Source organism: Mesocricetus auratus, unplaced genomic scaffold (assembly GCF_017639785.1).
Source record: "Mesocricetus auratus isolate SY011 unplaced genomic scaffold, BCM_Maur_2.0 Super-Scaffold_100028, whole genome shotgun sequence".
In the NCBI taxonomy this organism is placed as follows: Eukaryota; Metazoa; Chordata; class Mammalia; order Rodentia; family Cricetidae; genus Mesocricetus; species Mesocricetus auratus.
Genome location: NW_024429209.1, coordinates 24,745,520 through 24,769,523, shown reverse-complemented (window position 1 = coordinate 24,769,523; position 24,004 = coordinate 24,745,520). Strand labels below are relative to the sequence as shown.

General features: G+C 48.9%; 2 protein-coding genes across 9 annotated transcripts in view; one reads left to right on the top strand and one right to left on the bottom strand.

Annotated features, from left to right (window-relative positions):
• Positions 1–7,556, bottom strand: part of Rtel1 (regulator of telomere elongation helicase 1) — a 35,179-nt gene extending 27,623 nt beyond the window's left edge. For 2 of the 7 annotated variants that reach the window (XM_040732686.1, XM_040732688.1), the window contains exons 1-6: positions 7,305–7,556; positions 6,091–6,342; positions 4,591–4,786; positions 3,956–4,049; positions 3,344–3,425; positions 3,045–3,105 (exon numbers count right to left, since the gene is read on the bottom strand). In XM_040732686.1, the coding sequence (XP_040588620.1) occupies positions 3,045–3,105; positions 3,344–3,425; positions 3,956–4,049; positions 4,591–4,786; positions 6,091–6,192 (535 nt within the window). In that variant the 5' untranslated portion in view covers positions 6,193–6,342; positions 7,305–7,556. Of the gene's footprint in view, positions 1–3,044; positions 3,106–3,343; positions 3,426–3,955; positions 4,050–4,399; positions 4,429–4,590; positions 4,787–6,090; positions 6,343–7,304 lie in introns of those variants that run through there. The other 5 variants (XM_040732687.1, XM_040732685.1, XM_021229789.2 and 2 more) reach the window with 5 other exon arrangements.
• Positions 7,557–14,465: 6,909 nt separating this feature from the next.
• Positions 14,466–22,346, top strand: Stmn3 (stathmin 3). Of its 2 annotated transcripts, XM_013116717.3 has the most exons (6): positions 14,502–14,623; positions 15,752–15,935; positions 19,490–19,585; positions 19,814–19,989; positions 21,420–21,611; positions 21,998–22,346. In XM_013116717.3, the coding sequence occupies exons 2-6, from the start codon at positions 15,875–15,877 to the stop codon at positions 22,055–22,057; spliced, it is 585 nt and encodes a 194-aa protein (XP_012972171.1). In that variant the 5' UTR covers positions 14,502–14,623; positions 15,752–15,874; the 3' UTR covers positions 22,058–22,346. The 2 variants fall into 2 exon arrangements, with proteins under 2 accessions (XP_005074600.1, XP_012972171.1); XM_005074543.4 differs by lacking the exon at positions 15,752–15,935 and having other exon boundaries at positions 14,466–14,623.
• Positions 22,347–24,004: the final 1,658 nt, after the last annotated feature.

The window sequence follows — 24,004 nt, the reverse complement described above, 5'->3', positions numbered from 1 at the left end:
AGAACCTCAACTGAGAAAATGCCCCCACGAGATCAGCCTGAGGACAAGCCTTTGCTGCATTTTCTTTTTTTTTTTTTTTTTTTTTTTGGTTTTTACAAGACAGGGTTTCTCTGTATTGTTTCGGAGGCTATCGGTCCAGCCCAGCCTCGAACTCACAGAGATCCGCCTGCCTCTGCCTCCCGAGTGCTGGGATTAAAGGCGTGCACCACCACTGCCTGGCTGCATTTTCTTAATGATTGATGTTGGGGGAGAGCCCGACTCACTGTGGGTGGTGTCACCCCTAGGCTGGTGATCTGGTTATTACGAGAAAGCAAGACAAGCAAGCCACAGGAGGCAAGCCAATAAGGGGCCCCCCTCCACAGCCTCTGCTTCAGTTTCCTACCCTGCCTTGAGTTTCCTACCATGCTTCCCTGGATGATGTACTACAAACTGTAAGATAAAATAAACCCTACACTACTTTACAAAGACAGTGAACACTGGCCAGCTTAAGAGAGCCTGCCACAATAGACAAGCAGATTCACAGATAAGCAACCAGCCAAAAGGCCAAGCAGTGAGATAACCAAAGGTAAGTGTAGAATGAATTGGTTTACAGAGCATAAAACTAAACCCAGAAGCCTAAGAAGGAGATACAGAGGTCAGAGCTGTTAGACAGGCAGAATGGCTCCTTTATGTTGCAAGGAGCATAGAGCCCCAAGGAAGGGGTTTATAGCATGGGTCATTGCTGTAGTCAAAACGCCCTCATCCCTCAGGACCTGTGAAGGGGAAAGACAACACAGGCGAAGGCCAGGGCAGAACACAAAGCTTATAGGCATCAATGTGCTGACCTACACAGTGTGGAAAACTGGCTAGGGCTGTTCCTACAGGAACTACACCAGAACCCTCTGACATAATGCAAAGGAGCGTTTACATCCACCTCCTTTGACAGGAGTGTGAATGGAAGCGGTCAGGATGAAGCAGAGTGAATGGGTGAATCAAGCAAACACAGGCCGTGGACTAGGTAAGGGCTGAACAAGACGGGAGGGCTGTAAGCAAAGAGATGGACAAGGGGAGAAGGCACAACACCCTCTAGGGCTGGAGATGGGGTTCAGTTGGTAGAACTCTTCCCTGGTATAGAAAAAACTGGATTAAATCCCAGCATTGCACAAGCCAGGGGTGCTGGCACAAGCCTACAATCCCAGTACTTGGAAGGTAGAAACAAGAAGATCAGAAGTTCAAGTTCATCCCTGGCTATAAAGCAAGTTCAAAGCCAGCTTTAGCTATATTGAGTTGCTGTCAAAATAGAAAAAGAAAGGAACTGTTAAGACGGTTTGAAGATTAAGAGCATTTGCTGCTACTGCAAAGAACCTGTTTGGATCCCAGTACCCACTGGGATCAGTCAGTTCACAACCATCTGTAACTCCAGCTCCAGAGGATGCAATGCCTGCATCTGGCTAGGTACCTACACTCATGTGTACACATGTACACAGACACTGTTTTAAAGGTGAGGGGGGAGGCTGGACAGATGGCTCAGCAGTTAAGAGAACTGGCTCTATCCAGAGGTTCCAAGTTTGATTTCCAGTACCTGCATGGTGGCTCACAACTGTCAGTAACTCCAGTTCAGAGGATCCAATGCCCTCTTCTGGCCTTTGCAGACACCAGGCACTCAAGTGATACACAGACACACATGAAAACAAAACATCACATACATTAAAAAAAAGAGAGAAAGAAGAAAGGAAGGAGGGAAGAAAGGAAAAAAAAGAAAAGGAAAGGAAACAAAACATCTCCCAGGCAACCCAACACCCATGGAAGAACTTATTTAGGGTAGTTTGTAGTCTCCCACCAGGAGACAGGAGCAGTGGGGACTGCCCAAAACCAGGCCACTGCAGAAATGCTTCGTGTTGTGTATGTATGTATGAATTCCTGTTTCCAACAGATCCCTGACATAGAGGCTTGAGGACTTCCAGAAGGTCCTCCCTCTAAGAAGCTAACAAGGACAGGGAATTACAACTCTGATCATGGAGAATTTCCCAGGTCACCAGGCCCAGATTCACAGTACCCAGATCAGAAGCCTGAGGGCTGGCACGGGTTCACATCAGTATCTCAGGTCTGGACAATCATATTGAGACGACTAAGAGTCTTCAGTGACGTCAGATCAAAGAACAAAGCAAGCAAAAAGGACAATGGCTGAGGTGCTAACCACAGAGCCATGTTTTACCTTGTTTCTCCAAGAGCTCAGAACAAAGTTGCTGGGTGACGGGAGACCCTCCCTCTGAACTCAGGCTTCTGGTTCTATCAGCAACGGATGCAAAGGCCTCAATTCTAGTGCCCTGGGCACTTAATAGACATCAAGGAGGACAGAAGCCCTCAGATCATCAAAGCCTTAGAAATGCTCCAAAGACACCTCTCCTGAGCCCTCCTACTTTATGTGGGAATCTCAGCCTCAGCAGCAGGGGAGAAATAAAAGGAACTCTAGTCCTGGAGAGGCTGAAGCCCCCAGCCATGCAGTCAGTTCTGCAGATGTAAGACCCTTCGGGTTACAGAAAGCAAAGAGGTACATATCATAAGAAGCTTATCTTAAAAAAAAAAAGCTTATCTTGTCACTAATGAAAGAGGGAAGGGACCAACTTAGGGGAAGATAGATATGTTCAACTCTCAGTTGCAAGTCATGACACCTGTGAGATATTGTCAACTGAACAACTTATAGGGGACTCAGTGTCCTAGTTCTTAGGGAGACTGGTCAAAGGCCACTTCTGTCAGGCATCGACCAGGCTCCCAGAGGGAAAGCAGGTACTCAGTATGAACCCTGTCTGGACAGGTCACCTGATGGTGAGAGCCATTCCCGAGTGCTGGTTCCTGAACTGCATGAGCTCTTGAGCTCTTCTCCATATAATACCAGTGCAGGCAACCCCTCGTCAAAAAGAAGACAGTACCCAGGTACATAGCCATACTCTGCCACACAGGGCAAAGCAGATAGGTTGTGTTGCTACTAAACTCTAGAAGGCTGCACAAGCCTCACCCAAACTCTGACAACAGCAGCAGGAGCAGCTTTAAGAAGCTGGTCTCACCTTCTACATTGTTGTAGAAATGACAGGAGCGACTCGATACCTTCTTGCGGCATAAGTGGATCTATAAGAGGAAAGAGAATGCTCACCTGGAATGGCTAAGAAATGGTCCACCCCTGGCCCTCAGCCCTCACCAGCAGCTTCCCTATGTCTATCTTCCCTGTGTTCTCTAAGCCCTGACCCAGCCCAGCAGGGAGGCACAGTGGCCAGAATTAGCATCTGTTGGAGCACAATTCCGGATTCTAAGACCCAAGCACCACCCAATCAGTGGAACCATGGAGACTGAGTGCCCCAAAGCCTACCTGCATGTGGTTACTCTCCTGCTTCTTCACTTCAGGGTGAATACACAGCTGTTCCCGGGAGCCCAGCACACACACCCTGGGCCTGACAAAAGAAAGAATGGAGGAGTCGAGAAGCAGCTGCCTCAAAACATGCAGATTACAACGTGGCCCAGCAGCATGAGGTATTCTGGGGACAAATGGATGCCCACAGAAAACTTGGGGAACAAAGGAAACAAAAAGGCTAGAAAGTGGTAAGTGAGGCAAGAAAAACTCGACAGAGCAACCTATTGTACAAGTTCTTCCACATGGGAGCCAAGCAAGATATCTGGGTTCAGTTGGATTGCGGCAAAAGGCAGATTCTTCTTCCATCATGAGCAAAGCTGCCTTAAGGAGTCAGAGCTGACCCTAACCACAGGGAACATGATAGCCCTGCAAGAAGCCCAGAGTTCAAGAACAAGGACAGCCATAAGTTCAAAGTTCAAAGCTACTTTCTCACATGTAATGCATGTCAAAACCCAGCCAGTCTTCATCTCTGACGTACTACACACACATACACTCAGCTGGCTGTGGATACAGCTCCAAACCAAGATCATTATCCAGATCATCTCTGGGGGTGTGAATGTGCTGACATACCGGTAGGAAGTATTCCGGAGCTCACCGATGACCTGAGTTAGCTGTGAGTGAGTTCTAGAAGCATAGATGATCTTTGGGATGTCTGTGTAGCAAGCTGCACAAGCATAAGCAAAGGGGGGTGGGTAGCTGTGAGGCAGTGTCTTCACATGTGTTTATACATGCAGCACTGAGCTATCTCAGCCCTGCAGACATCCACAAACCTGACACTAGACACTGTGGGTTTGCTGCAGTAGCAGAATTCCAGGGAAAAAAAAGCTCTGACCCCAGGTGTATACCCAGAATGGTGAGAAATGTGAATAATACAAAACTCTCCTTTCTTAAATTCTGCTCCAGAGACAGTGGGAGCCTAGGTGAGCTGGCCCTGTCCCAGGCTCTAGCCCTTCCCTATCAACTGCATAGGAGGTCAGGAGAGATGAGGGGTGGGAATGGGGAGATAAGAATTACCTATCGAGGGGGCTGGAGAGATGGCTCAGAGATTAAGAGCACTGACTGCTCTTCCAGAGGTCCTGAGTTCAATTCCCAGCAACCACATGGTGGCTCGCAACCATCTACAATTCAATCTGGTGCCCTCTTGTGGCATGTAGACAAACTGCATCTATCATAAATAAATAAAAAAAAAAAAAAAAAAGAATTACCTATCGAGTCTCCATCTGCAGCAGCAGCATTCCAAGATGACAAAGACCGACTGGCAAAGAGTTCACCTTGAACTCTCTCAGCAATCTTTTGGGAAGAAACAGCATCTCGGAGATGTTCCCGCCATGCCAGCGTAGTGCAGAGGAGGCAGAGCGTCTTCCCAGTGCCTGTGGGGCTCTCTAGGATGCCATTCACTCTCTAAGTGGAGTCAGCAACAAGGAGGGTATGGAGAAATGGGGGGGGGGGGGGAAGTGAGATGGCTCTTGGATAACCAGTACACACCCAAAGGACATAAATTAGTTCATGACATTTTCCACTTTTACCCTAAAAGCTGCCATACACTAAGCCTCATTAGCCAGGTATGGTGGTACACACATTTAATACCTTGCCTCTGTCTCCCAGGCAGAGGGGAGGCAGAAGCAAGTGGATCTCTGTGAGTATGAGGCCAGGCTGGTCTGCCTAGTAAGCTCCAGTACAGTCAGGGTTATGTAATGAAACCCTGTCTCAAAAAACAAACAAACATACAAAAAAAGACTGCCCTAATTAGCAAAACAATTTCAGAGTATTACCCCAAAATCTGACAGTATATTTCAGCCTAATATAAATAGTTCGATGACTAATTAGGTGTCAAGTCTCAAAATAGGAAACTGTTCTGCAATTTTGGGTCCAGACATTCACTCCACCTAAACAGAATTTGATGCCCTATATTCCAGGTATCAGATGGGAGCGTGAGCAAGATGTCTGAGGAAAAGGTGATTAGAACGCACGCCTTTAATCCCAGCACTTGGGAGGCAGAGGCAGACCGATCTCTGTGAGTTCCAGGCCAGCCTGGTCTACAAGAGCTAGTTCCAGGACAGCCTCCAAAGCCACAGAGAAACCCTGTCTCAAAAAAAAACCAAAAAAAAAAAAAAAAAAAAAAAAAAGAGGGCACCTCAAGAAACTCAGTGAAAGCTATCTGCCTTACATACTCCTAAATTTAAAGATTTTTCTCATGTCTCAAACAAAAAAGTCAACCACAGTTGACACACACCTTTACTCCCAGCACTCCAAAGGCAGAGACAGAAAGATCTCTGTGAGTTGGAGGCTAGCCTGGCTTATTCGGGACAACTGCAGTGAAACAGTTAGACCCTGCCTCAAAAAAAAAAAAAAAAAAAAGAAAAAAAGAAAAGAAAAAGAAAAAAAATTCAAAGATTTTTTTTCCATAGTGAGAGCTGGGCATTCCCACTCTGCTATATAGAAACACTGCTCCAGACCCCAAATGATATCCACTGAACTCAACACAAACACCATCTACTTAGAAAGGGCACTAAGACATTCTCAAAGCTATCACTATCTGGAATTATCTCTTTTGTTCATTTGTTATAGTTTCCCTTAACCTAACCAGAAGCTCTAGAGACCAAAAAATCCTGGAATGAATGAGGGTAGAGGTGTAGGGGTTTGCTGAAGGTACACCCTTATTGTCCCCTCCCCTAGAAGAAATGTCTTGAGCTCTGTTGCATTACCTTCTGGAGACATTCCAGCACCTTGGTCATGTACTCCTGTTGACATGGGTAGGGCTGGAAAGGGAAATCCACTGTCACACCATTCAGGACTACCTTGGGCATATCAGCCTATATTCAAGAGGACACAGTGGTGGGCCAAGATGCAGGCTCTTTGGGTCTGTCAGACAAACCCCTCTGAACATCTCAGGGTTTCAGCCACTCCAGGTAAGTGCTGGCAACATGCAGCACTGGTTTTCTCTCGGCAGGAATTCCCTACAACACAGACAAGGAAAAGAAGCCTTTGTAGCCACAGGCCACTACACCAATCGTTTAAGGAAGTTATTCCTGCGCAGGTCAGGAAGCCTGCTATTTCCTATCAAAAGGGGCTTGGAGCCAGTCGTGGTGGCACACGCCCTTAATCCTAGCACTTGGGAGGCAGAGGCAGGGAGACTGGACTACATAAGTGAGTTCCAGGGCAACAAGGGATATGTAGAGACCCTGTCTCAAAAATAAATAAATAAAAAGGTGCTTGGAGAGGTAAAGATACCAAATGATCTCCTGACTCACACAATTCCGGCCTACTCTGGGGGGGCGGGGATCTATTTTTCCAAGCAACAAGCACGATCTACGTGCCCTAGCCGAAACTCTTCACAAAAAAACGTGCGACTGAAATTCTGGCAGCATCACTCGTGGAATGGGGTTGGCACACTGAAGTGGTGGAACGCCTCCTGCCTCCGAAGCTCTTGAGGCAGGGGCCACGCGCCCTTCAGTCCGGGTGAACACCCAAGTGCAGATGAAGTAGCGAAACAGGCCAGGTGTGGTGGCTATGCCTTGGTTCCCCGCACTCAGGAGGGCTCCGGCCTGGTCTACATAATGAGATCCTGGGTAGCCTGGGCTACAGAGACATAGCTGGTCTCAGGGTGGGGGCGGGGTGGGGGTGGGGGTGGCGGTAGCAAAACAGAAATCATGGTGTGTAAAGCTGTGCAGCCCTTACCAAGTTACTCAGCTTCTCCAGACCTCCGGGTCCACTCTATGATGGCACTGACAGGCTAGTGTATATCCTCCGCCTTAGAGATAGCCAAGGGAGGCGCCTCTAGCTAGACTCCAGTGGGAGCAAGAGCCCCCCCCCCCCTCCCCGCCCCGCACCACGGCCGCCCCAGAACAGGCGCGAGCGTGGTCTATGACCTCGGTCCAGGGACCGCTCAGATAAAACTGCCAGCGGCCTGAGTACTCACTGGTCTCAGTGGGAGCGCCTTTCAGAATCCGGGTCCCGAGGTAATCATCTGTGAAGACGCCCATCCAGCGTCCTCCGAAGCCGGCTGATTGGAACTTCGCGGGCTGATCAGAGGATTGCGGCTAAACGTTGCACTTCCGTCCCCTCCCTTCCGGTCCTCTGCTTTGCCATCCGGGTGGAAACCGTTCCCCAACCTCTGGGCCAGCAGGTTTCTCCCGCCCCTGGGCGCCGCCAGCTCGCGGGTTTTTGCGCAGTGGGCCTGAGTCATCTCTGTATTCTAGCAATCTGTGTTCTTGCAATCGTCTAGAAATTCGCTCGCCTCCCACTTCTGCATCGTAAGCTCAGTCTTCTGTCGTCGACTAGCTCACTTTGGCCAGACCACCATCATTGTCCTCACTACTACACAGATCCTAGCTTTCTCGTGGTTACTAACCTCGCCCCACAAGAGGCATCTTTTTCACAGCTGGAATATAAGTCTATCATTTTTTAATAAAATCCATAAATGGCTGTATCTTGCCTAGGACTCCCGATTAAGAGTCCTCACTTCCTGCTCTCTCACACTGGCTACAGCTTATTTTCGAATCAGTTACCCACCTCACCCCCAGCAATCAGGGTAAGTCCTCTAAATCTTCAGCACCTGGCTCTAGTTGACAGTCAACCAGGAACTCCAGGGAAGAGAGAGTAGCCCAGTCCTTGAGGGCAGTCCTGACATCAGAGATGTTGCCAAAAGGCAACGAAAAGAAATAGATGTTTCATGTCTACTGCCAGTAGACACTTGTTTCAGAGTTTTTCTTTTTCTTTTTCTTTTTTTCGAGACAGGGTTTCTCTGTGGCTTTGGAGGTTGTCCTGGAACTCCCTTGGTAGTCCAGGCTGGTCTCGAACTTACAGAGATCCGCCTGCCTCTGCCTCCCGAGTGCTGGGATTAAAGGCGTGTGCCACCAACGCCCGGCCAGAGTTTTTCTTTGATTCTCTTTAATACCCAGGTAGTTTCCTACAGATATGCCCATACCCATGAATGTGAGATCATACTTATGGAACACCCTGACACATCTATACACAGTCAGTAGACACCTGTGTCAGCCCCTCAGCTCTCATTGGGAATTTTTTTTTTTTTGGTTTTTCGAGACAGGGTTTCTCCGTGGCTTTGGAGGCTGTCCTGGAACTCGCTTGGTAGTCCAGGCTGGTCTCGAACTCACAGAGATCCGCCTGCCTCTGCCTCCCAAGTGCTGGGATTAAAGGCGTGCGCCACCAACGCCCGGCTCTCATTGGGAAATTGACAGTTAGGGGGGCACCAAGCACAGAAAAAGCTTCCTGGGACACTAGAGGAGCTGAGGCCTTACCTGATTCGTGTGTCTCCTGGGTTCATAGCAAGGCAAGTATAGGTCCTCAGCATATAGTTAGTTTCTTTGAGGAAACATGAACAGCTTCCAATGAAACGTCTGGCAGGAATGAATATATTCTAAAGAGATACATATGATGATCTTCCCTTTGACTATCAGACTATTTAAACAATGGATCCCCCAAGAAATTAGAATTTTCCAGGAAATGAAGGAAAAGAATGAAGTGGTACCATCTGGAGAAGGGACTCGTCTCTGGGAAAGAGATTTTACACAATTATGACAACTTGTCAGACCACTTTGCCAGAGAGACTGAAGCCAGAGACAAAGGCTAGGACCCAAGACTGCCTATTAATTATACTTCTTGTCCTCTAAATAAACCTAAACTTTATGTCAGATGTCTGAAGATCACCTGGGAGATAACTGGACCTCATTGTTCCTCTGCTTAATGTTGCCACATTGTAGAAATCTGTTTCTGCTTTCACTATTGCATTATCTGCTTAATTGATGTATTTAGAACCAGTTGCCAAGCACAGCTTGTTAGGGCTTCCAGAGCCCATGCTCTGATTCTAACAACTCTAGTAACAAATTGTGTGGAAGATATTCTCATGAATCTAATCTGAGAGATGAGGGGGTGGGGAAACTGAGGCAAGATCTAGCGAGTCTCACTCAGGAGGCAAAGGAATCTCAACCAAGCCAACAAACGTAGACACTCAGGGTCTGCTCTGTCAGACTCCAAGGGATACCGTCTCAGTCACAGGGTAGATGTAAACCAAACACAGATAAGATTGTGATAAGTATAAAGAAAGGAAATAATAGTGAGGGGGCTCCCTTGGCTAGAGGTTAGAAAAGGCTTCTATGAAGACTGTTCTGGGGGTAGTATGAGTAAAGTCATGTTGCTGGCTCTGGGACTCTGAAAAGTGACTGGGACACAATAAACCTTCCAGAAAGTAGGAAGTTCAAAGAGGCTAATAAGAACAGAGAAAAGAGTAGCTAACCTAAGGACTCCCACTCTGTTCAGGAGTATATTGATGCCTGACTGGAGGTCTGGGAGACTGGAAATGAATATAATTGAATGGATCTGCCTGAAACTATCTCCAGGGGCCTCCTCATTGCCAGCAGCTGCCAAGTACCAGGATTCTGGTACACCTCTCCTGTCCTCTTGTCTGATGTATTCCAAGCCCCCAGCATACAACAGGTGTTTTACTGATGCTTGTTGGATGACTGAGTACCCTTCTGAGATGCAGGGCCCCTTCTAGAAGATCCACAATTAATCAGAGCAGTAAAGAGTTATGATCTGTAAATTCTTAGTCCATGAGTAGCATCCCCAAAGCAGTAGCTCATGAACTTTCTTTAGTTGATCTTAGTGAGAACTCAAGGTCTGCTCCCAAACATGGCACCATACTAAGGCAAACATTTAATATGCCCACTGTGCATAGTGTTTTCCTTACTGTGTGCCTGACACTGTGCCGGGGAGGAACAACACAGCTGGTCTGTGGGTTTCAGACAAGGATAGAAGTTCATGAGAAGTCGTGCCCAAGGTCAGAATATGGCAATACAGTTCTGTGATCCTGCCTGGGTGTGTGCTCTTCTATCTGCCAGAGAAGACTGGAAGGTCGAGAGGGTTACTTCTCTTGATCTCAGCAGCTGAGTTTCAGCCTCTGGATCTGAGTTCATCTAAAGGAGACTACAATACACAGGTGCAGGTGCACTAACTAATCTAGAAGACATGGTGGCTTCCATTTGTGTCAAGGCCACTGTTAGGAATAGATTTGTGAGTTTCTCCCTTCTTCCAAGTCCCTCCCAAAGCATAATTCTTTTTTTGTTTGTTTGTTTTTGTTTTTTGAGACAGGGTTTCTCTGTATTGTTTTGGAGGTTGTCCTGGAACTTGCTCTGTAGACCAGGCTGGCCTCGAACTCACAGAGATCCGCCTGCCTCTGCCTCTAGAGTGCTGGGATTAAAGGCGTGTGCCACCAACGCCCGGCTTCAAAGCAGAATTCTAATGATAGACTATACATAGAAGAACTGTGCTTTCTGCATGTGAATGGTGTGGTATTTATATATAACAAAGTACCATGAGTAAGCAGCTCAAGACAATCTCTAGCACACTCTCCATCTTTGGGGGTCTGGCATTATAACTTCATCTTACACCAAGATGTAGATACTCAGAGAGGTCAGCAACTCTCCCTCCAATAGAGAATATTAAATAGAGGATGTTAGAACTGGTGCTGCGACCTGACTAACTCACACCAAAACCCTGTTCTAGGCCTCACATATTAGGCCTGGACTTTTGTCTGGAGGCTCTAAAGGTAAACTTGTATCCAGGGTATTCATGTTGGCAGAGTTTGCTTCCAGTGGTGGTGGCTGTAAGGTCTCACTGACTACAAGATGGAAACAGCTTTCATATCTCTGCTACTTGACTCCACAGTGAGAACTGTACACTCTGATCTGAAAGTGCTCTTGTTAGGGTTGGAGAGATAGCTCAGTGGTCAAGAAGACTAGAGTTCATTGCCAAGCATCCACAACGGACAGATCACATGCACCATTAACAGTAATTTCAGGTGATTTAATGCCCTCTCTGGCCTCCATGGATACAGGTACACAAGTGCACACAGACAGGCACATGGGCGCACACACACACACACGTACACAGAGAGAGAGAGAGACAGAGACAGAGAGAGAGGATCTCGTTAGAAAAAAATGGTGCTCCTGTTACTCAGGTCCACTAGATATTCCCTTTAAAGGTATTCTTTTTTTTTTTTTTTTGGTTTTTATGAGACAGGGTTTCTCTGTATTGTTTTGGAGGCTATCGGTCCAGCCCAGCCTCGAACTCACAGAGATCCGCCTGCCTCTGCCTCCCGAGTGCTGGCATTAAAGGCGTGCGCCACCACCACCCAGCCCTTTAAAGGTATTCTAGTCCATACAATGCAATTTAATCACAAGTGTCAGATCCACAGGTTCAGGCCCAGGTATACATACCAGGTGCAAGGTTGTACGGAACCCTACTGGAATGACTCCATATATACTTGGTCCTTAGGTTTTCCACTGACTTTGGCCTTTCTGAGCTGCCTCATCTCTCTTCGAGTCTTGGAGGATTCTCAGTGGTTTAATTCCTAGCCTTATGTGTTAAATGCTTGTGAAACAATCCTTCTTCTTTTGGCTTCTTCAGTGGCTCCACCTCAAAAGTGGATGCGATACTCCATTTGGGTATCAGGCTCTCTCCTCAGGAAAGGCAAACCAGGTTCCCCACATGTCCAAGTTAGCCTTACCTGTCAACTTGGCAGAGCCTGGAGTCACATCAGAAAAGAATTTCAATTAAGAGATTGCCTGAGTCAGAATTTGCCTGTGTGCATCTCTTTGGAGGACTCTTTTGATTGTTAATTGCCGTCTGTGGGCAAGGCCATCGCCAGGTAGGTTGTCTTGAACTATATAAGAAAGCTACCTAGTGGTCCTGAGGTCATGAGAGTGAGAGCGCTACCCCTGCCTCTCACAAGCTGCAACACTAGGAAGAACAGGCCCTGCACCTTGCCTGGGCAGAACAATAGAGCCAACCCTGTTATCAGAGGTGTGAGTGAGTCAGCTCCGAAGTTGTGAGTGTGGGAGAACCGTCCCTACTACTCATCTGTCATTTGGTGATGTGGGTATGGGAGAACCCCTCGCCCCTAACCACCTGTGTGACAGATGAGTGTACTGGCCCTCCTCCTTCCCAACTGCAGCACTCAGGAAATCGGGCCCTGCTCTTCGCCTAGGCAGCAAGATGTCCCCTTCCCCCTTGACCCTGCCACCTGTGGTGGGTGAGGGAGTTGACTTTCCCCTCTTACCAGCTTCAGCACTCCAGAAAGTGTCCCCTGCACCTTACCTGGGTAGCCTAGTAAAACTGACCCTGTTAGTGGAGGTGTGGATGAGCCAGCCCTGATATTGTGAGTTTGGGAAAACTGTCCCCATTACTCATATGTCATTCAGTGGCTCTCTCCCCCACCCATCAATGCCTGAAGTGGGTATAAGAGCTGGCCCTGAGATTGTAAGAGCAGGAGTGCTGGTCCTGCCCCTTATCAACTGCAGCACTCGGGAGAGTGCCCCCTACACCTTGCCTGGCAACACTGTAAAGCTGGCCCTGAACTAGCCCCACACCCTGCTCATCTCTTCTAGGGGTAAACTAGCCAGGGCAACACTGGAGAGCTTACCCTGGTGGTGAAGACAGGGAAGAGTTGGCGGACTGACCAACTCTGCAACTACTCAGGCCCAGAACCAGAGTTACGTGTTGGCTCACCCCAACATCCACCCCATCTGTGATCTGCTGGAACACGGGTCAGGGGTCGGGAGCAGGAGCTCCATGACACAAGGCAGCAACTGGGTGTCCAGGAAGAGTCCCAGTGAGGGCCCAGCATCTACGGTGCGGCAGAAACCAAACCAGACTGATGACTCTGCAAAAAACACCTGCACGTAAAATATATATGGATAAAGGGGTTGACTGCGTGGCTCACTGTGTCACTCTGTAGCTTCCATGGTGAGACTTTTTCCCTTCTCTCCTCCTCCCTTTTCTTCCTAAATTTTATTTTGTTTTATTTTGGCAGGGGAGGGAGAATGGATGGGGTTGGAAGGGTTGACGTGAAAGACACAAAGAATAAATAAAATTAAAGTTAAAAAAAAAAAGAAGAGAAAGCTAGCTAAACATAAGCCTGCTTATGAACGGGAAAGCAGCCTTTCTCCATTGTCCCCGCTGCCTTCCCTTAAAAGTGACCATATCTCTTAGTCAGAGGCAATGCTTTATGGAATAGCAAGCAGACCTGATTTCAAGTTCCTGCCTTGACTCCCTCAATGGTGGACTGTAACCTGTAAGCTGAAACAAATCTTCCTCCTGTATTGCATTTTGTCAGAGCCTATCCCCACTCCTTGGGGGTCTCACTGTGGCCTGGAACTCACAAAGATCCTGCCTCTCGAGTCTTGGTACTAAAGACATGCACTACTAGCCGGGCGTTGGTGGCGCTGGCCTTTATCCCAGTAATCAGGAGGCAGAGGCGGGCAGATCTCTGTGAGTTTGAGGCCAGCCTGATCTACAGAGCAAGTTCCAGGACAGGCTCCAAAGCCACAGAGAAACCCTGTCTCGAGAAAAGAAAAAAAAAGGCACGAACTACCACACCCAGCCCATGATCAGAGAATTTGGTCACCGCAAACTACATGTATACACTCAGTTCTGGCACATCTTCTCTTTTCCATTTTCTGGGGTCTGGAATTTTGGCTTCATCTTACACCTAAGAAGCAAAGGCCCAGAGAGACTAGAAATTCTTAACCCATCAAAATAGAGAATCTCAGAGCTGGTGCTTGAATCTGACTCGAGGTCACATCAGTCATAGGCCTCACCATTCCCCCTATCTAACCAGAATCTGCTCATCCCCTGGGCAGAGTCACCTCAGATATTCTTGCAGGCCCTTATCACCCCTTGCAAACCAGGAATCCCTTCCTTTCAACCCAGACGGGGACTTAGGGGTCATCCAGCCTCACACTAGCCTTGATCCTTCCCTGCCTGTTCTGGGGAATAAGTCTTGTCTCCATATCCTCCAAGTCACACAAAGCCATGTAACAGAAGTGTCATCCACGGTTGCTTGCAGATGAAACACAGGCCTTTTGCTACATCCTTTGCTATTCTCTCCCTCCATCCCCTCTCACTGTCTTCCCTTTGATAGTTGTTGCCCTCGGTTTTTCATTCACTGTCTGTCTGTCCGTCCGTCTGTGGATTAGTCTGTCTCTGTCTCTCTCCCTTTCCTCTCTCCTTTCCTCTTTTTCTTCCTTTCCCCTCCCCTTCCTTCCACCCCCTCTCCCTCCTTCCATCCCTCTCTCCCTCCCCCTCCTGCCGCGCCCGCCCTTCCTCCCTCCCCTCCACAGCATTGCAGCATTCGCCGACTGCAGCTCCCAGACGCCGCCCGTATCCCTCCGGCCTCCGCAGCCCCAGCCGCCTCCAGCACCATGGCCAGCACCGTATCTGGTAGGGCTCGGGGACTTGGGGGATCGTGGGAACGCGGTGGGTCTGAGCAGAAGCCATTGTCTAAGCAAAGGCCTTGCCTGATGCAGGAACAAGTTACTGACTCCGTTTTCCTGTGTTGAACCTTATGCATGGCGAGCTGGGCTGGCCCTGCAAGAACGGGGGTCCGGAGCCCTCTAAGGCGAAAGGGGACTCTAAGTGCGGGAGGAGCAGCAGTTGGACACGGGGTAGGAGCCGCGCCCTAAAGCAGCATTATGTGAAGTCGGGTTCCCGGGCGCATTGCCCCTTCGGGCGCCGGGGTGCAGGGCCAAGGTGCGACTGCGGCAGAGTGGCTCTGCGGATTCTTGCCTGCGCATAGAAAGTGCCTGCAGTGGAGCTAGGAGGTCCCCTAAGGCTCCTGCGACCTTGGATTTCAGTGCCGTGGAGTCTTCATAGGGAATCGAGGGGGAGGTGGGACCTTCCGCGGAAGCCTGGACCTCGGTCCCTGAGAAGTGGGGGGAGGGGCGCGGGAACACAGGAGGGTACCTTTCAACGGCGCGCGGAGGGAGGCTAGAGCCTGCAACAAGCGTGGTTTCCCCACCTCCATTCCCCTCTGTGACCGCTGCAGCTGGGGACCACCCTCTGCGCATCTAGGGCCACCTGCTCCAGTCAGAAAAACCTCCGCCCTTTTAGCCACTGGGTGTAAGTGGAGAAGAGGCTGTGGCATTTCCAAACCTTTCCAGGGTGTGGTGGGGGAGTCTGCTTTCGTAGGGAGTCTCCTGCACTTCAGACTGCATAGAGGGAGGCGGGGGGGGGGGGACGGACACCAAGAGGATACTAGGCATGGGGTGGTTATGGTGGTGGCTGGATTCCTGACCTGAGAGACCCTAAAGCTGGACAGCCCCTCCCACACTGGATGCCCCGCCCAGTCGCAGCCCCAGCAGGGTTTCGTCTTTTTTTTTTTTTTTTTTTTCTGGGTGCTTGAGACTGCAGGACGCTTGAAACCCCCGCCCCCCCCCACACCTCCTGACCTTGGTTTCTTCTAAGAACCACATGTTCTTGCTGCCTTTTCCTTCCTTCAGCCCAAGAGGCTGATCTCGGCGGTCAAATAGGTCAATGCGTGGTTCGCCCACTCCTTGGCTTTGGCCCTAGGTATAAACTCCACCCATCACGCAGTCCTGCCCTGAGCCCACCCCTCACGCCCAGAGAATTTCAGTATCATCCTAAGAGGGGACCACGTGTGTAAAAGACCCTTTAAGCTCCGGCTCCAAAAACATGGACCCAACCTCAGCTTCGTGCTATAGCCAGACCTGGCCCATTTCTCCATCAGCCCCAGGTAAGGTATTCCTCTTGCTTACCGTCTCTGAGGTACCAGTTCCTCGTCAATTGTCCTGTCTTCTCCAACACGCTCGCCTTCCTGCAGTCAGATCAAAGAGCAGGCACTGCTCTGTGGTCACTTGTCTATTTGCTCCTTGAATATCTGTCTTCTGGGAAGGAAGTTCCTCATTGTCTATCAGACTGAGAGAAACCATACCAAGGAATGTCCACGACCACCGGACTCTGTGCCCCCCCCCACTACAGCTACAATACATGGTACCTCACTTGCCAGTTGGACACTTATTTTTCAGGTTTTGACTTCAGGGATCTCTGACATAGGTGGACAGCACCCTACCCTTCTCTCTAGATGCTCACACCTTCCCTGGGCTGGTATTGCTCCCTGAGTCCCTCCCAGCCTCTCCCCTGCTGAAGTGACAGCTATCTGGAAGACAGTCTCCTGGTACTGGTTCCTAAAGCTGATGTTATCTTCTATGAACCTACAGTCCTTTCCCTGTGGGTGATTCAGGCTCATGCAGAAATGGCCTTTGAGCAACTGTCAGGCCCCAGGTTCCTGGCCTGACCTCTGAGGACAGTCTGCTAGGGGTTTGGATACAAGATGAGAAATGATAATATGTAATACCAGGACTGGCAGGGAGGTGGGTGCTAGCAAGCTCAGACCCTCTTTTACTCTCAGCACAAGACTGACCTCCTCTAGAAGCACAGATGTCTACTGACTTGTTGCTGTTAATCTCTTAATTCCTCTAGCTCCTCACCACGTGACCTGGAATATTACCCCCCCAACTCCTTTGTTGGATTAATCTTTCATAGCTCAAATATATGAGTAGATGTTGTTTATGAAAAAGGCAAAACTTGGCTAGGCATGGTACACTCAGGAAGTAGAGGCAAGATGATCAGAAGTTCAAGGACAGGTTTTGCTACATAGTGAGTGCAAGGTCAGCCTAGGCTACATTATACATTGCCTTAAAAAAATAACAGAAAGGAGGAAGGAAGGAGTGAAGGAAGGAAGGGAAGGAAAAACAAAGCACGGGTAATAGCACTGGCCAATCTTCCATAGGACCTAGGTTTGATTGTCAGCACCACTCACAAACCTCTGCAACCCCAGTCTCAGGGGATCTGACTACTCTCTTTTGACCTCTATGGACACCAGGGATAAATTTGGTGTACAGATGTACATGCAGGAAAAACAATATGCACCATACATATAAAAATTTAAAAAAGCATGAAGTCCCCTTTGAGGCCTGCCCCTCTCTGCCTTTCTCTTTTTCCCTCCCAAATTCTTCTGAAGACAGTGACTAGCCTTGACTTGCCCACTTCGGGGATTCCTTTCTGCCCTTTCTGCTGCTTCTTGGGTTCCATGCTTCTTGCAAGTAAATCTGAGTTATTAGAAAATTTAAATTAAAACAGTATTCTCTGTGCTTGTTGTGGGAAGACAACATTTACCATGAAACTTTTTACCATTTCTACCCCATATCCTTAATTCTACGTCAATCCATTTTTTTCCCTTGAAACAGGGTTTCTCTATGTAGTCCTGGCTGTCCTGGCACCCACTCTCTAGACTAGGATGGCCTAGAACCCATAGGTCCACCTGCCTCTGCCTTTCTAATGCTGGAATTAAAGGCACGTGCCACCACAGCCTAGCCCAACTCAATTTTTAAAAATTATTGGGTAAAACTTGATCAAAAGTTTCTGGTGTATCTAAATGCTTGCCCAAGTTCCTCTTGTCTGTCCCCTCAAAAGGTACTAGTAGGTAATCAGACATGGAAAGTCTTCTTCTTCCTCCTCTTCCTCCTTTTCCTTCCCCTCCTACCCCCCCCCGTCTTCTTCCTACTGCTCTTCTTGAGTCTATCTAGAGACCTAGGTCTGAGTCTCGGAGCCTACCAGACTTTGGGAATTGCTAAAATGGAAAAGAACAGTGATCACCTAGAATTGCCTTTCAGTGACTGTTGCTAATGTTACCCCAGTAAATTAAGACCTAGCCTTGTCCCTGTGGAATGGAGTAACTACACTGGGCTTGCAGGATCTTGGACTTTACCAAGACAGTAGTCTCCAAGGAGCTGGTTCACAAGTGAATGGACCCACTACAGTAAGACTATTTCCATTTTAAAAGTAAGTGTGGCTGGATAGTGGTGGCTCATGCCTTTAATCCAAGCACTCGGGAGGCAGAGGAAGGCAGATCTCTGCAAATTCGAGGCTAGCCTGGTCTACAAGAGCTAGTTCCAGGACTGCTTCCAAAGCCACAGAAAGACTCAAAGCTGGGTGTAGTGACTTACATTTGTAATATTTTGATTTTTGGTTTTTAGGGACGGGGGAGGGGTGGGGGTGGGGTGTTCTCTTTGTAGATCAGGCTTACCTCTGCCTCCCAAGTGCTGGGATTAAAGGTGTATACCACTGCTGCCCAGCTACATTGTAATCTTAACACAGGAAGCTGAAGCAGGAAGATTATTGGGAGTTGAATGCTGGCCTGGACTGGAGTAAAACTCTATTTAAAAACAGAACCAAAAAGCAAAAATCCAGAAGGAAAGGACACAAGAATAGTGATTAAGTAAAAAAGACAGAGGACAGTGACCCTGACAGAAGTGTTATAGTCTGTTCAGACTAATCAGAAAAATATACCTTTATACTGGGTGTTTGTTCTAAAAGGTAGAAATTTATTTCTCTATAGATTAGAAGTTCAAAGTCAAGGTAACACTAGGTTTGCTGGTCTAGTGAAGGTTGCTTCTTCATTTATAGGTGTGTCCTTGTGACCTCACTTGTTGAAAGATCTGAAGGATTACTAAGAATCCTGTGCAATAAGGTCATTAACCTCATTCGGAAGTCTGTACAAAACAAAAAACAAAACACAAAACTGCTTTGATTTTCTTATTTCAGACAAGGTTTTACTCCAATTTGCATGATTATGACCTGCTCACCTCCTAACATGGGAAGGGAACATTCCGACCACAATAGGAATAGAGAAACATACAAAAAGTATAAGAGACCAAAACAGGCCAGATGCAGAAATGCACATCTGTAATCCTAGTTTTTGGGAGCATGAGTTAAAAAAAAAAAGCAGCCTTGTGGGCTGGAGAGATGTCTCAGAGGTTAAGAGCACTGGCTGCTGTTCCAGAGGTCCTGAGTTCAATTCCCAGAGACCACAACTATCTGTAATGAGGTCTGCTGCCCTCTTCTGGCCTGCAGGAGTACAGGCATGAAGAACTGTGTATACATAATAAATACATCTTTAAAAACAAAACAAACAAAAAACCCCATCCTGGTGTACATAATGAGTTCCAGGCCAGCATGGGGTATATAACAAGACTGTCTCAAAACAAGCATGGTGGTGCGCACACCTATACATCCAGCCTTTGGGGGGTGGAGACAAAAGAATAAGGAGTTCAAGGTCATTCTTGGCTATGTAGTGAGTTTAAGGCCAGTCTGGACTACATGAGACCCTGTCTCAAAACAAAACAATGCAAAAAAATATGCATGTAGGTAAAGATCAATGTAGAAAAGGAAGACCTAGAAACATCAGGGTGGTCATAGTATCCCCTCACCGTGACTTCATATCCACAGCCTACAAGGAGAAGATGAAGGAGTTGTCTGTGCTGTCACTCATCTGCTCCTGCTTCTACTCACAGCCTCACCCCAACACCATCTACCAGTATGGGGGTGAGTGTATCCGTGCAGCTGTTAGCCTTGCTCTTGTTTCTCCTGATCTCTGGTAATGCTGTGTGGCCTGTCTGGCTGCTGCAGAGAGTCATTCTGGGAGGAGGGACCCATGCCCAAGAGTACTACCTGAGCAACCCTTGGTGGGATGTGTGCTGGAGAAAGCCTCTCATACTGCCTGTATCCTCTGGCTAGCCCCTCATTGACTCCCCTTCTGGTCTTGCCCTGCAGACATGGAAGTGAAACAGCTGGACAAGCGAGCCTCTGGCCAGAGCTTCGAGGTCATCCTCAAGTCTCCTTCTGACCTGTCCCCAGAGAGCCCTGTGCTCTCCTCTCCCCCCAAGAGGAAGGATGCTTCCTTGGAGGAGCTGCAGAAGCGGCTGGAGGCAGCCGAGGAGCGGAGGAAGGCAAGGACTCCCCGCCATACACTTGGCATCTCTGACCAGGCCCTTTGCTTGATCAGGGCATTGGACTGGGAAGTGGCAGGACTTGCTGCTGAGCAATTGGGAAGAGATGAGAGGATAGTGTGGAGATGGTGACAAACATAGGGTAACAGGAACCACATTCTTGAGAGGGACTTCAACTTTGATCATGGCAGAGGAAGGTCAGGCTGTGTTCCCCCCGGAAGAGCCTTGGGGGACATTCAGCGGAAGCTAGCACCCCTTTCAAGAAGAGTAAGAAGAAAAGGTCTCACAACTGATCCTTAGTTGGGTTGGTTAGGTAGTTCAGTGGGGCCCTGGGAGACAAGAATGGGGCTCCCAGCCCCTCCTCACGCCAGCCCCTTTGAAACTGAAACACAGAGAACAAGATTTGTTCTAGGAGTTGGACATTGGTGGCACACACCTTTAATCCCAGCACTTGGGAGGCAGAGGCAGGGGGATCTCTGTGAGTTTGAGGCCAGCCTGGTCTACAGAGTGAGTTCCAGGACAACCTCCAAAGCAATACAGAGAAACCCTGTCTTGAAAAAAAAAAAAAAGATTTGTTCTAGGATTAAGATCCAAAAGGCAACTGGATAGGGGAAATTACTTAATCCATGCCCAGTAGGACACAGCAGGACTCAGGCTCAACAAGTTTATCTCGAAATTGATGTACCCATGGGTGCCCGGTATCATTCAGGAGAGCAGGGATCCTGGCTCTCCTCATCATCCTTTATCCCAGCAGTCACCAGACATTCCTTTCCCCAGCAGGGTAGGGCAGGGTAGCACCATCGTGTCCCTTCCCAGTTCCCAGTGAACACATCCCTTTATTGAGCAATAGCGGGGAGCTAGGACTTAGCTGACCCAGCTGCGCCTATACCTGCTCAGTGCTCAACAGGGAGTTGGCTGGGGGAGATCTGGAGAAGCCACCATAACTCAGGGTTCAGAATTTACTCTGTTTTATTCAACATTTCTGGGTTTGGGAGTTCTCAGTCCAACAAGGAGACCGTGGCTGAGGGTAGCACAAAGCAAAGCCACTGCGGTTCACCTGGTACTGGTGGGGGTCTCCTGGCAAGCAGGATTTTCAGTGCAAAAGCCCCAGAAGTCCCAGGCAAACTGAGATGGAACGCAGGATAGTGTTAAGGCCTCTAAGCTCATAGAAATTAGTACCAGGGACCGCGGGAAAAGTTATGGGTATCAGGTGGAGCTGGAACAGCAGGACAGCGAGTCGCAGACAAGTGTCATTAAGCTAGGAACGTTAAGCATTAAGCTGCTTGGCTGCCAGACCAGAAGACCAGCTCTGGGTCCATGTCTTGGGAGGTGAGGCACGAAGGGTTTGTTTACCGTTTGGGCATCAGAGAGTGAAGGCCTGACTCAGGAGGGGTCCCAGACGCTGCTTACTAACTCCTGGCTCTGCGCAGACCCAGGAGGCTCAGGTGCTGAAGCAGCTGGCAGAGAGGCGTGAGCACGAGCGCGAGGTGCTGCACAAGGCGCTGGAAGAAAACAATAACTTTAGCCGCCTGGCGGAGGAGAAGCTTAACTACAAGATGGAGCTGAGCAAGGAGATCCGCGAGGCGCACCTGGCCGCTCTGCGCGAACGGCTGCGCGAAAAGGTGGGCGCGGGTTTGGGGACGTTGATGTGGGGTACGTGATCATTGCTGGGTGTGGGATCCGGCTGCATACTGAGTGAAGAAGGGAGTCCTAATAATGTCTTTCTAGATTTTTTTTGGTGGGGGGGGGGTTGTTTGAGCACTTCCCGTAATGTTGGAATCAGGCCCAGAACCTGGTCCTAGTGAGGACACATTTAACAATCACAGTAATATATGATTGAATTAATTATGAAGCGCTCTGAAGGAATTCGCATCCTCACGGGGCACAGCTCCTAGAAGGGATGGAACTTGTTTACGCTGGGGGTCAGATGCCCAGGCCCTTGATCTGATCCCTAAGCACTGTGGCTCTAGCGCTAAATTCCTCAGGGCTTCTCCGCCTGTCTTCACAGGAGCTGCATGCTGCTGAGGTGCGCAGGAACAAGGAGCAGCGGGAGGAGATGTCTGGCTAAGGAGCACTGGACCCAGCAGCGACGACAACGCTTTCGGGTTTTGTTTTTGTCTTGTTCAGTTCTGTCTAGATGCAAATTTTGTTCCTGCTCCTACCCGCTCTCCTGCACCCCTAGCTTCCTGCTTCTCTTCCCACACAATGAACTGTCCAGTCCTTATAATGTGTCTGACTTTGGGCTCTCTCTAAAGGAGTTCCCTAGTTCAGACACCAGGCCAGGTGCGGCTGGGGCTCTCTTGGTGGCCCTCTTAGTGGATGTGTTGGCAATCTTAATAAATCTAGTGGCAGTGGCACAAACGTGTGGATTCTTCCTTTAAAAAAAATTATTATGATGTATATAGTAGTCTGTCTGCATGTATCCCTGCAGACCAGAAGAGGGCACCAGACTTCATTACAGATGGTTGTGAGCCACCATGTGGTTGCTGGGAATTGAACTCAGGACCTCTGGAAAAACAGGCAGTGCTCTTAATTCCTGAGCCATCTCTCCAGCCTCAAACGTGTGGATTCTCATCGAGGTTCTCAGACTGTGCTTTCAGACTCCCAGCTTCTGCAAGACCAGTCAGCAGCATCTGCCTGTGATTTTATGGGAAACATTGTGGAGAGGCTCTATGGAGGGCAGAGAAGGACTGAGCACCCAGAGTCCTACCCTATCATTGTGGCCAGCCCAGGAGCCTGTTTACTGCAGAGCATACTAGAGCTAGAGAGTGAGAGTCACAGCATTCTAATGTGGTTTCACAGGCGTCCTGAGGTCACCTAGGCCAACCTCAGAGCCTATACTCATTGCACAAGGGCTGTGGTAGAGTATTATCTCACCTGAGTTGGTTTGGGGTAGGTATTCTCCACCAAGAGTCCAGGAGCTTCTGTGGCTTGGAGAGTTATGGGCAGCATGGACACCTACTGTTCCCACTGTCTTAGAGGTCCATGCTCTTTGCAACGCCTTAGCTGAGGCATTCTGTGGAGCCAGTCTCAATGCCCCTGCACCCTCAGGGGTTTTATAGCCCCTTGAAGCCCTGCCTCCTTCCCCCCCTGTCCTGTGCTCTGATCCAAGAATGCTCCTGGACAATGTAATTTTGCCTCACTCACTGGCAGGCATGGCCAGGTGTGAGAAAGTAGCAGCCATGAATTCTCAGGGAGTTCTTGGGGGGTGGGAGGTTCCTTAGAACCAGTTGCCTGCAGATTCAGATGCTGGAAGGGTCAGAATTCCCAAGTCACCCTTTCCATATTCGTCCTGGAATTCCTTGCTAAAAGCAGAATGCCTGGCTCTAGGCGTCTCCTGCTTAAACATCTAAGCAGGGTTCTTTCTTCTCTCTCAGCCCAGGGGCTCCAAATGTCCCAATGGTGACCTTTGAAGATGGTCACCTGCCTGGGTGCACTGGGGATCCCATGCTTTTGTGACACTGCAGCAGATCCTCTCTTCTGCACACAGCTCCATTCCACCATTGAGTTCTAGAAGCAGGGTGCCTTCTGACCTGCCTAGTATGAAGTGCAGGGAAGACACACAACACATTCTTTAACAACCCAGAACCAACGTTCCAGAAACCAGGTGGCTGTGGCCATGGGTGCTCTCACCTTCCATCAGACAGAGGGCACTGGGAAGGGTCTTCCAAAGCCTATCCAGAAAACACAGTCATTACTGAACATTACAGTGGCTCAGGGGAAATAGGATAATCACAAGAGGAAGCAGCAGTCAGAACCTGGGCTCCACAGTGCCCACAAATGGCTTTTGTGGGACTCAGAAGGGGAAGAGGAAAAGGAACTGAGTCTAGATTTCTTCTAATGGCAGCTCTTAAGTAACCAAAGCCCAGCAGGGCATTGGTGGCGATGCATGCCTTTAATCCCAGCACTTGGGAGGCAGAGGCAGGCGGATATCTGTGAGTTCGAGGCCAGCCTGGTCTACTGAGCGAGTTCCAGGACAGGCTCCAAAACAATACAGAGAAACCCTGTCTCAAAA